At 37.5% G+C, this 12,456-nt stretch overlaps 1 protein-coding gene across 2 annotated transcripts in view; it reads left to right on the top strand.

Annotated features, from left to right (window-relative positions):
• The window catches only part of AGPS (alkylglycerone phosphate synthase), a 148,994-nt gene that overhangs the window by 36,641 nt on the left and 99,897 nt on the right, over nt 1-12,456 (top strand). The window contains exon 2 of one of the 2 annotated variants that reach the window (XM_028508777.2): nt 5,774-5,863. The exons of the other annotated variant lie outside the window; for it this stretch is intronic. Within the exon in view, the coding sequence (XP_028364578.2) occupies nt 5,774-5,863 (90 nt within the window). The remainder of the gene's footprint in view (nt 1-5,773; nt 5,864-12,456) is intronic. 2 annotated transcript variants of the gene reach the window in all.

Below are 12,456 nucleotides of genomic sequence, written 5' to 3'. Positions count from 1 at the left end.
TACAGTATCATATTATCTGCAAATAATGGCAGCTTTACTTCTTTCTTTCCAATTTGGATGATTTTTGTTTCTTCTTCTTATCTGATTGCTATGGCTAGGAAGAACTTACTATGTTGAATAAGAGAGTTGAAAGTGGACTCCTTGTCTTGTTCTTGATGTTAAGAAAAATGATTTTAGTTTTTTCCTGTGAAGTATGATACAAGCTGTGGGTTTGTCATATACAGCCTTTATTATGTTGAGGTACAATACCTCTCTATTCCCACTTTGCTGAGAGTTTTTATCATATATGGATGATATTGGAATCTTTTCTGCATCTATTGATATAATCATATAATCTTTACCTTTCATTTTGTTTATATGATGTATCATGGTAATTGTTTTAAGGATATTGTACCACCCTTGCATTTCTGAAATAATTCCCACTTGATTATAGTTTATGATTTTTTAAAATGTATTGCTGGATCTGGTTTGCGAAGATTTTGTTGAGAATTTTAGCATCTATCTTCATCACGGATATTGATTGAGCTATAATTTTATTTCTTTGGAGTGTCTTTATTCGGCTTCAGAAATAGGATAATACAGGACATGCAAAATGAACTTAGGAGACTTCCTTCCTCTTGAACTTTTTAGATTTGTTTGAGAGGGATAGGTGTTAGTTTTCTTTGAATCTTTGGTAAAACTCATCTGTGAACACATCCGGTCCAGAACTTTTGTTTGCTATAAGTATTTTGATTACTGCTTTAATTTCATTAATTGTACTTGGTCTATATAGATTCTCTGAATTTTGCCAATTCAGTTTTGGGAGATTGTATATTTCTAGGAATTTACCCATTTTTTCCAGATTATCCAATTTGTTGGCGTGTAGTTGTTCATAAATTTTCTTACAACCTTTTGTATTTCTGTGGTGTCAGTTGTAATGTCAACTCTTTCATTTCTGATTTTAATTATTTGGGTCCTCTCTTTTTTTCTTGGTGAGTCTGGCTAAAGATTTGTCAATCTTGTTTATCTTTTCAGAGAACCAGCTCTTGGTTTTATTGATCTTTTGCATTTTTTTAGACTCTATTTTGTTTATTTCTGCTTTAATCATTATTATTTCCTTCTTTGTACTCACTTTGAGCTTTGTTGTTTTTTTCTAGTTCCTTTAAGTGTAACATTAGGTTGTTTATTTGTAATTTTTCTTGTTTCTTGCAGTAGGCCTAAAATGCTATTAATTTCCCTCTTAAGACTACTTCTGCTGTGCCCCATAGATTTTGGGTTGTTGCATTCTTATTTCATGTGTTTCAAGGAATCGTTTGATTTTTTTCTTGATTTCATTGTTCACTCATTCATTGTTTAGTAAAATATTATTTTGCTTCCATGTTTTTGTGTGTTTTTCTGTTTTTTTTTTTTCCCTTGCAATTGTTCCTAGTTTTATACCATTATAGTTAGAGAAGATTGAATGATTTCAATCTTCTTAAATTTATTGAGACTTTTTTTTTCCTGTCATGTAGCATATCCTAGAAAATGTTCCATGAACAGTTCGAAAGAATGTATATTCTGCTGCTTTGGGATGAAATGCTCTCTGAAAATATTAGTGAAATCCATCTGATCTGTTGTGTCACTTAAGGCTGCTGTTTTCTTTTTGATTTTCTGTCTGGAATGTCATCATTGATGTCAATGAGGTGTTAAAGTTCCTCACTGTGACTGTATTATTGTCAGTCTTTCCCCATCAAGATTTGCTTTACATATTTAGGTGCTCCTATGTTGGGTGAATAAATGTTTACAAGGGTTATATTCTCTTGTTGGATTGTTCCCTTTATCATTATGTAGTGTCCTTCTTTTTCTCTTACTATAGACTTTGTTTTGAAATCTATTTTGTTACATATGAGTATTGCTAACCTAGCTTATTTTTCTTTCCATTTGCATGAAACATCTTCCTTTTTTAAAATAAAAAGATTTTATTATTTGTAGAGAGCGGGGTAGGAAGAGTGAAAGACAGGGAGAAAAACACTGACGTGAGAGCAAAACACCATTTGGTTGCCTCTTGTACGTACCCTCATTGGTGACGAACCTGCAACCCAGGCATGTATCCTGACTGGGAATTGAACCCACGACCTTTCGTTTTACAGGATGATATTCAACCAACTGAGCCATACTGGTCAGGGATCTATGAAGTTTCTTTTCACCCTTTACTTTTAGCCTGTGTTTACCTTTCATTCTGACTTGGATCTCTTGGGACTTGTTTTTTTATCTCTTCAGCTCCTCTCTGTCTTTTGATTGTAACATTTAAACCATTTATATTTCAAGTGATTATTGATAGGCACATATTTATTGTCATTTTATTCTTTATAATATGTTCCTTTGTTTTTTGTCTTTTGTTCCATTTATAGAAGACCCTTTAATATTTCTTATAATTCTCATTTTGTGCTAATGATCTGCTTTGCTTTTTTTTTTTTTTTGCCTGGGATGCTCTTTATCTGTTTTTCAATGATAAAAAATAGCCTTGGTAGGTAAAGTATTGTTAGTTTTAGGTCTTTACTTTTCATCACTTTGAATGGTTTATGCCTATCTCTTCTGGCCTGAAATGTTTCTGTTGAGAGATCGGATGACAGTTTTATGGGAAATTCCTTGTAGGCAAGTGTCTTTGTCTTTTAAGATTTTCTCTTTGTCTTTAATCTTTGCCATTTTAATTATAATGTGTCTTGGTTTGGGCCTCTTTGGGTTCCTGTTGTTTGGGACTCTGTGCTCCCTGGACTTAGGTATCTTTTTTTTTTTCCACCAGGTTAGGGAAGTTTTTGGTCATTTCTACAAATAGATTCTCAATCCCTCATTCTTTCTCTCCTTCTGGTACCCCTATGATATGGATGTTGTTACAAACTGTCTTCATTTTTTAAAATTCTTTTTTCTTTTTGCAAGTATGATTGGGTGATTTTTGCTACATAGTCTTCCAAATTACTGATTTTATCCTCTGCTTCATTTAACCTGTTTTTTCTCCTTCTAGTGTGTTCTTCATTTCAGATAATGTATTCCTGCTTTCTGACTTGTTCTTCTAATGGTATTTATGTCCTTTTTCTTTTTTTAAAGGTGTTTTTTAAAAGATTTTACTTATTTATTTTTAGACAGAGGGAAGGGAAGGAGAAAGAGAGAGAGAAACATTGTGTGGTTGCCTCTCATGCGACCCGCACCAGGGAACCTGGTGTGCAACCCTGGCATATGTCCCGTTTGGGAATTGAACCAGCTACCCTTTGGTTCACAGGCTGGTGCTCAAAAGGAGCCCAATGGGCTCCTTTTCATATTGTTGAAGTTCTCACTAAATTTTTTGAGCATTCTTATAACCATTTTTTTGAACTTTATATCTGGTACTTCTCTTGCCTTTATCTCATTTAGCTTTTTGTCTGGAGATTTTTCCTGTTTCATTTGGGACATGTTTATTTGTCTCCCTATTTTGGCTGTCACTTTGTGTTTGTTTTTTTGTAGGTAGATCTGCTCTGTTCTCCATCTTGGTATGGTAGCCTTATGTAGTAAGTGTCCTCTAAAACCCTGTGGCACAGTCTCCATAATTTCTGAGTTGGGCGCTCTGGTAGTCCCTGGTGTGGGTTATGTGAACCCTCCTGTTATAATTGAGTCTTGATTGCTATTGACCTGTTTACGCATGGGATTGACCCTCGGGCTGGTTGACTGTGAGGCTCCACCCTGACCACAGCATGTGAGCTGTTGGTGCAGGTGCTGACCACACAAAGCAGGATTTGCCTCAGCAGCATATGGTGCCTGCCAAGATTTTTCTTTGGCTGTGCCGCTTGTGGAGCTAAGTGGATCCTGCTCTGATGTTGTCTGAAGTTGGCAGCTGGGTGTGTTGTTTCTGGGACCTGTTAAGTGGGACTCTGGTACAGGTCAATGTCAGATGCTGCATGTGGCTGGCCCTGGGCAACCTGTTCGGAGCTACAAAGTGGTCTACAGTTTGTGGCTGCTTTTGCTGGGCCTGGGTATCCGTGGGAAGGACCAGCTTGTGCATCAGAGCCAGCTTACACCAAGATTGAGCTCGTGGCAGGTTAGGAAAAGGCCTGAAGCACCCCGAGATCTGCCTCTGCCTGCTTTTGCCTGCTTGGCTGCCTGTTAGGCTCATTCACTAATAGTGCCTCTGGCGCTACTTGAGTTGTATGAGGTAGGTTCTCAGTGAATCATCAAGCAAACTCGGTGCCAGTGTTGGGTCTTAGACCACTCAGCAAAAGTTCCACAGTATACCAAGTCTAGCTACTACCCACTGGGTGTCTGCAAACTTTTGGTTTGAGAAAAGGTTTGAGGGAGTCATTAGGCTGAGGCCAACAGAGCTTATGAAGCCCAAATGGAGAAAGATTTGGCTGTGTGAAGGGAGGGTTCTGCATAAGTTGGACATTTGAGGGCAAAATATCCCTCATCCTAGAGCCACACATCTCAGTATACCCCATATTCTGCCGGGGTCTACTGAAGAGCCGACTCGAGGTGGGCCCCTGGCAGTTGGGAGGGCGGGGCTAGTTGATGTCCAGTTTTAATGTGGCTTCTGTAAATCCTTGATTATAAAACTTCTGTTCTGCTAGTCTTCAGTTGATTATTCAGGTTGATAGCTCTATATTTTAATTGTAATTCCAGTTTGGTCCTGGGAGGAAGTAACTGTAACTTCCACCTACTCTGCCACCATCTTGGATCTCTGAGTGAAAACTGCTATGACTCTACTGCAGTAGTCCAGATGTACTAGGGCATTATGGTAAAACATCTAATAAGCCTCCACCAGTATGGCTCAGTGGGTTGGGCATTATCTCGCAAAGTGAAGAGTTGCCAGTTCAGTTCCCAGTCAGGGCACATGCCTAGGTTGTGGGCCATGTCCCCTCTTGGGGGCGTGTGAGAGGCAACTGATTGATGTTTCGCTCAAACATTGATGTTTCTCTCCCTCTCTTTCTCCCTCCCTCTCCCTTGCTCTAAAAATAAGTAAAAAGTCTTTAAAAAAGTAAATGAAACATGTAATAAAATCTGACACAACACTGAAATGTGGTTGCAAATTGGGTTCTGCACGGGCCCAGACCTATCCGTTCTTCTGTAATGTGCAGAACTGAATGAGTGAACCATTTATTTTGAGGAACATTATTTTTAAAACTGTGAAATACTGCATTTGGACATTGAAAACACCATATTGTTTTGGAATGCTGAAAACTAGTATGATTATGAACTGTTATGTTAATATCTAGGTCAAGGGAGAAATTGGTAGTTACATGAAAGTTGGAGGATTTGGAATAGTTATAGATCCAGCACTCAGATTATAATGCGGTGTATTAAAAGTGTCTATTACTAGTAATGTCAGTACTAATGAACCTACTTTGTAAATTTGTCTTTTTCATCATAGAAGATTAATAATTGTAATTTTTAAAATATATGCAAAAATGTGTTTCCTATTCAAGTAAATTTATTTTAATTACAAAATGTTTAGGCCACCCTATAATGTAAACTCAATAATGTACAAAATAAAGCATATTTAACCCTAAGCATATTTTTTCCTTTAGTTGTCTTCTGTATTTCTTTGAATGCATTAAATTTAGTGATTATAGCTCTTCATGAAGCAGGTACTATTCATTAGAGTGATTCTATGTTTGGGAATATTAATACCTAGCCATCGTGGTATGCATTCATTTTTTAAAACAAGTATAATATTAGTGGGATACGGTCTTCTTTTAAATAATTATGAAAGTTAATAGTCAGTGATGCACTGTTTAGTTTTGAGATGTTTAGCATAGTCTCATCTATATATTTTTTTTCTTATTATTAGGCAAGAAATTTTGAAATGGAATGGATGGGGATATAATGATTCCAAGCTCGTCCTCAATAAGAAAGGTCATGTTGAGTTGACTGGGAAAAGGTAATTGTGTTTATTCCTTCTTATGTTCTTTATTTTCTCTTTCTTTCTGTGAAAAAATTTAAACATAAATAACAAATATAACATGTTAAATAATAGACATACATAAAAATAGAATAATACGACTCTTCGCTTCATTTAAAAGTGGAATTTAGATGTTCTAGGATTAAATATGTACTACATTACAAAATTTTTAATAACTAAAACTGAGTTTTAACTAAATAGTATTTAGTTCCCATTCTGGTGCTTCTAGAAACACTGTTACCTTATTACGGAAAGTAGATCATGGCTTTCTAGCTCTAGTTTCCTAGGGATAGTAGTTGAATTAGTAGATTTTTCTGATTTTGATCAGAAAACATTTATAAGCATTCTTTAAGATGAGAATAGCTATTACTTATTGAGTGACTACTAAGTTATCTTAAAATAACCCAAAGATGGGTAGCCCTATTTTCTTAAACATAAAGGTGGTTGAGCATGAGAAGGCTAAATAGCTTACTTGTGGCCACCTGCTCAGTGGGAAATTGGGATTAAAAATTGTTTTTAAGCTTCATTTTCATACTGTTTCTGTTATGCGTGCTTATGAAGTACCGCTGCAGATTACCATCTCATCCATTGTATCGATCTTGTTCTCTCTCCAGACTCTGGGAGCATTTCACAGTAGCCTTTTACACCCATACACCAGCGCAGTGGAGGTAGTTGTATTTAAAAAGTTACCCTGTGACAAAAATTTCTGTTGTTCTAGTAAGAGGCAAAGGGCAGAAGCATAAGAAGGTTATGATATTTGTAAAAGAGAAAATGAAATTTATGAATAGAAAGGATAAGTTGAAGAAAATACTGATTTGGCTGAACAGAATTAATTTACCCTTTTATTAATACTAGATTGTAAGGACCATTTTTAAAATTTTTTGTTAAAGAGTTTCTATTCTGGGTTTGTAATGGACTGAATACACTCCTTCTGCCCTCTGTAACCATGTAGAAAACATGGATCAAATACCACAGGAAACAAATATAATAGAAAGAAAGGAAAGGAAATCCTTAGGTGCCAGAAACTAATAGTGACTCTCAATGAAATTTATGGGGATTCCTTTATTTCTGATACAGAACAGATTGAAAAGGTAGGAAATTTTTATAAGGAAGTGTAATTAATTGTATGTAATTTTTAGAAGGGTAACTTTGGTATTTAAAACCTAGCCATTAAATTAAAAACAATTATTTTAAGGTATTTTAGATCTTAGGGAAAAATGAGCTTTTTCCTGATTCCAGTCTAACTTCTGAACAGAAGTTGTAATTTTTTAGTTTATAAATACCTAAGTTTATAATCTTGTCATTCTTATTCCTTCTAGATATAGAAGAATTTAGTCCTCTTGATTTCAAGCAGCAGACAATAAAACTTCAGAACTAGTGTTACATATTTCTATAAAGTAAAATTTTTGAAAGATGTCATTTTTTGATGTTAAAGATTGTATACATTAATTTATACAAAGCACAAGTTAGTGTTTATTATTATTTTTTAAAATATTTTTATTGATTATGCTATTACAGGTTTCCCAATTTTCCCCCTTCTATCCCCCCTCCTCTCTGCACCCCCATCTCTCCAGCCTTCCCTCTCTTAGTTCATGTCCATGGATTGTACATGTAAGTTCTTTGAGTCCTGTTTCCCATACCATTTTTTATCTCTCCCCATCTGCCTTATGCCTACTAATCATGTTTCTTCTTCCCTGTACCTTTTCCCGACTATTCCTCCCTTCCCCCTCCCCACTGAAAACCCTCCATGTGATGTCCATTTCTCTGATTCTGTTCCTGTTCTGGTTGTTTGCTTAGTTTTTGTTTTCATTGTTTTTCTTTTCTTTTAGGTTCATTTATTGATAGTTGTGAGTTTGTTATCATTTTATTGTTCATATTTTTTATCTTCTTTTTCTTAGATTAAACCCCTTTAACATTTCATATAATAAGGGCTTGGTGATGATGAACTCCTTTAACTTGACTTTATCTGGGAAGCACTTTATCTGCCCTTCCATTCTAAATGATAGCTTTGCTGGATAGAGTAATCTTGGATGTAGGTCCTTGCCTTTCATGACTTCAAATATTTCTTTCCAGCCCCTTCTTGCCTGTAAGGTTTCTTTTGAGAAATCAGCTGATAGTCTAATGGGAACTCGTTTGTAGGTAATACTCTCCTTTCCTCTTGCTTCTTCTAGGATTCTCTCTTTGTATTTAATCTTGGGTAACTTAATGATGATGTGTCTTGGTGTGTTCCTTCTTGGGTCCAACTTCTTTGGGACTCTCTGGGCTTCCTGGCCTTCCTGGAAGTTTATTTCCTTTGCCAGATTAGGGAAGTTTTCCTTCATTATTTTTTCAAATAAGTTTTCAATTTCTTGGTCGTCCTCTTCTCCTTCTGGTACCCCTATGATTTGGATATTGGAGCGTTTCAGGTTGTCCCAGAGGTTTGTAACAGTCTCTTCACTTTTCAAGTTCTTATTTCTTCATTTTGTTCTGGATGGATGTTTATTTTTTCCTTTTGTTCCAAATCATTGCTTTGAATCCTGATTTCCTTCCTGTCACTGTTGGTTCCCTGAACTTTCTGCTTTATTTCACTTTGGGTATCCTTCATTTGCTTTTTTCATTTTTTGACCAAGCTCAATCAGATCTGTGAGCATTTTAATTACCAGGGCTTTGAATTCTCTATCAGATAGGTTGGCGATCTCCTCCTCACTTAGCTCACTTTCTGAGGCTTTTCTTTGTTCTTCTGCGTGGACCATATTTCTTTGTCTTGGGCAGCTGATAGGTTGTAGGGGGGCAAGGCCTTAGGTATTCACTGGGGCAGGGCAACCCTCTTTGCTGCTCTTCGGCACTGCCTGTCGGGGACGGGCCTGAGAGGAAACAGTGAGACTCGCCTGCTTGTCTCTAGCGCACTTTTCAATGGACCCCCGTGTGAGACTGGGAGCTTTTTCTACCCCTGCAGCTGCCTTTGAGTCCGCTTAAGTCAGCCCCTCCTGTGCACCCGCCCCCAAGGTCCGCTGTCTCCCGGAGGTTTACCTGGGTTGGCAGTGTGGTCCACCGCCTTACCGGTGTGGTTGTTTTCATTGATTTTTTAAATTCCTGTGTTATCAGAGTTCCATGCAGTCTGATTTTCTGGTGCTTTTGGTTGTTTATTGATTTTAGGTGGTGGTTATCCTCCTTTTGGTTGTACAAGGAAGCCAAGGGTCTCTACCTAGGCTTCCATCTTGGCCAGAACTCCACAAGTTAGTGTTTAAATGGCAAGAATTTGATTGGGTTTGTTGCACATTGTATTTTCAGTGGCATAATTTTTCATTAAAGTTTCATCTTCTATTATAAAAAGGCTATTAAATTGCTTAATTGCTGCCTCTGTGCACTGCCCCAGAGTGAGTGTCTCTCTGTCTTTAGGCCATAAATTCTGACCTGCACTTCCTCCTTGGATATCATTCTCTCTATGTACAGTGATTTCATCAGTGTTGAAAGCTTGTTCTGGTTCTGTTTCTGCTACAGTATAGTCTACCTTGCTCTAAAGAAAGGTGGTAATTTTGTTACAGAACAGGGCCAAGGGGGGTACCATATACTATTACAGAAAGGACCCCCCACTAGGTTTGCATTGTCCACCGCCAAATGAAAGACATCTCTCAATGCCAGAGATTTGTGAAAAGGAAAGGAAATGTTTATTTAAAGCCGTACAGACTGAAAGTAGTGACCCAGTGTCTTCATTAAAATATCAAAGTCTTTTAGGATACCCACAGACAGCCACAGTGCTTCCTTCTCCCTCTGCCCTAATTTGGGGTACTGTATCTCAGGAAAAGAAGTAGAAGTCTGTGATTCAGGCTCCTGGCACCATCAGCTGTGTCGCCATCAGGATCTCTAGCTTTGGACCCCAGTTAGCCCAAAGTCATGTGGCACCTTCTCATGGCCTACCAGTAAAAATCTTTTCACCCCTTTTCCTCCAGGCAAAGTCTCTCCTGCTTCCTAAGCCATGTGGCCAAGGGGTGCACTCCAAAGCCGCGGGGGTCCCCACTCTGGCCAAAGCCACGTGGTTCTCTCTCACCAAGGCTGTGGGGGTCCCCACTCTGCCAAAAGCGCGTGGTTCTTTCCCCACATGGCTGCGGGGGTCCTTACGCTGGCAAAACTCTGGTTCTTCTCCCAGCAAAATTGTGTGGTGGGGAGGGTTGCCACTCTGCCAAAGCTGAGTTGCTGTTCTCTGCTAAAGCCGCATGGTGATTCTCCCTCACATGGCTGCAGGGGTCCCCACTCTGGCCAAAGCCATGTGGTTCTCCCTCTGCAAAGCTGCCCTGTCTGGGTTTAAATCCCCGAACCAACCTTCCTCTGTATCCCCATTTCCTACTCCTCCTACTTTCAGCTATACTTGCCAGTACTCCCATATCCTTCTAGCTTTACTGGGCTGCCATAGTGAGTCTGGGCAGGCGTGGCCCCATGTCGTGGAGCCAGTCATCTCCAAGCTCTCACGCAGGTGCTGTAACCAGGGGGAGTTGCCTCCCAGTTACATATTGGGTGGAAGCCACTTCCTTCTCCCTGGCTCAGCAAGGCCCCAGCTATTTAACATATCTGTACAACCGGTTAAAGGTTATAGACATGTTAAATGACCATGCCAGAGGTTAGCTGCAAAGCTTTGCATGTTCATGCTCAATGTGTCCCTTCCCCCAGCTCACATCTGTGGCAGGGTTGGAGAGGTGGGGAGGACATCCTATATATCTTTCTAATATTTCCTGGACACCTTGAGTTCTGGACCCCATTCCAAATCCCTTTTTGGGGCCCGCCTCTTGGCTGCACCCTGTAACAATTTGATCTCATTTTATATTTTATAAAAAGACCATTTCTTAAAATTCTCAAACTAATCTTCAGTTATGGTGAAGAGCTATTTAGTAGTCACCCTGTTTCAACAACTGGTATAGGTACTTGGCTTTCCTCTTAGCACGTTTCTGGTAGAAGTCGAATGTTTCCTGCCTGTGTGTTCACTCTGCAAGTTAAATGTATTTACAGCTTCGACTGAACTAGGTTGTAAGTTTCTTAAGAGCAGAAGGCTTATGAGTGTTAAATCAATGCTTATTTATAGTTCTAGATGTCAATCCAAATTATAGTGTGATAATAATCAAGCCATTCCCTTGCTATTTGTTATGTTAAATACTTCTGATTCCTTTAACTTTCCTTATAATACTTCTTTTCCTTTCATTTACTTGTTTGACTTTAAAGTTTTCAGTTTTACTTCATGATATTTTATGAGATTTCTGGAGCCCTTAGCAGTATGCTAGATTTTATGATTATTAAGTCAGGCTTCCCTTACTGTTTTCAAATCCCAGGACATTAGATTTAAGAACAAGTACAATGGAAAAACTTTCATTCTGACATATAACTCTTTTTGAACTGTACTGGAATGTTAGATAAGGGAACAAAGTCTTACATACAAGGTACTGCCAAGCAAGATATTTCTTCACAATCTGAAATACTGTAAATTCAGATGTAGAAGTATATTGTGTTTATCTTAGTGGTAGAATGCAGTTTTAAATTTTATACATGATAGTTAACACTGACCCTGTTCTATTAGTTCAAGTATCTTGAAGGTGGTGGTCACCTTTTTATCTTATGGGTGATATTATTTGTGAACTAATGGATTCACAAAGGTCTAAATATGATTTCATCATGAATATTAAGAGTCTACTGTGTTTTCCAGAGACCCAAAGTAATTTTACAATTAAAATGTAAAGGCCCAGCATTAAGACCTAGTAGTTCAAAATTGTTTTTTTTTTTTTTTGGTAGGATGTTATTAACATGTACTAGCCACATGTATTGTAACCAACCTACCAGGATTTATACTTTTACCTTAGCTAAAATGAAGATTATTTAATATGCTGAATGACTGACTGTCTTTAGTTGTTTTAGTTATGGTCCCATACTTTCATTCCAGTTTCTTTAGATTTATGAAAAAGTTATTTTTATATAATACTTAAAACATACTACTGTTTGGTTTTAGCCTTGATGATTTTTAATATAAAAAAGGAACTTGCATGATTAAAACATTTGCTGTTTAGTTTTTTCCTTTCCAGAATCATTTTTGTTTTGTGAACCTTTACATAAAGATGGGTTTGAAAATTTTAGATAATATTTTTGTTGTGTAATATGAAGTGACATCCACTCAGACCATGTTGGATACCTGTTAAAATTATGTAACAAAATTAGTGTTTTTTGTCACTTCCTATTAGAAATTTCTTTGGTTAGGGCCCACCACTGGCTTTTTAAATATTGAGTGCTGCATTATTATAAACATTTAATTTCAGTGCAGAGTTTATATATATATCCACTGGCCCTTTTTGGGCTATCTTTGTGAAATCAAAGTAATCTTGTGAGGCTAGTTGCTTAAAGCTTTTGCAGGCATTCAAGCTCTGATGAAATGAGTGGAAAGTAATCTTGAGTAAAAGTATTATACTTGAAATATTTTAAATAGCTTGCAGGACAGAAACTGTTAAGAGCAATTGTAGTCTTTTCTGATTTGCTGTCAGTATTGGTTTACTATTTGGTCTGGAACAAATAGTGACTGCTAAAGAATCTCTTTCCTCAATTTAAACACACACACACAA

Source organism: Phyllostomus discolor, chromosome 4 (assembly GCF_004126475.2).
Source record: "Phyllostomus discolor isolate MPI-MPIP mPhyDis1 chromosome 4, mPhyDis1.pri.v3, whole genome shotgun sequence".
In the NCBI taxonomy this organism is placed as follows: Eukaryota; Metazoa; Chordata; class Mammalia; order Chiroptera; family Phyllostomidae; genus Phyllostomus; species Phyllostomus discolor.
Note: the sequence above shows the minus strand (reverse complement) of the source record. Positions and strands in the feature narration are given on the sequence as shown.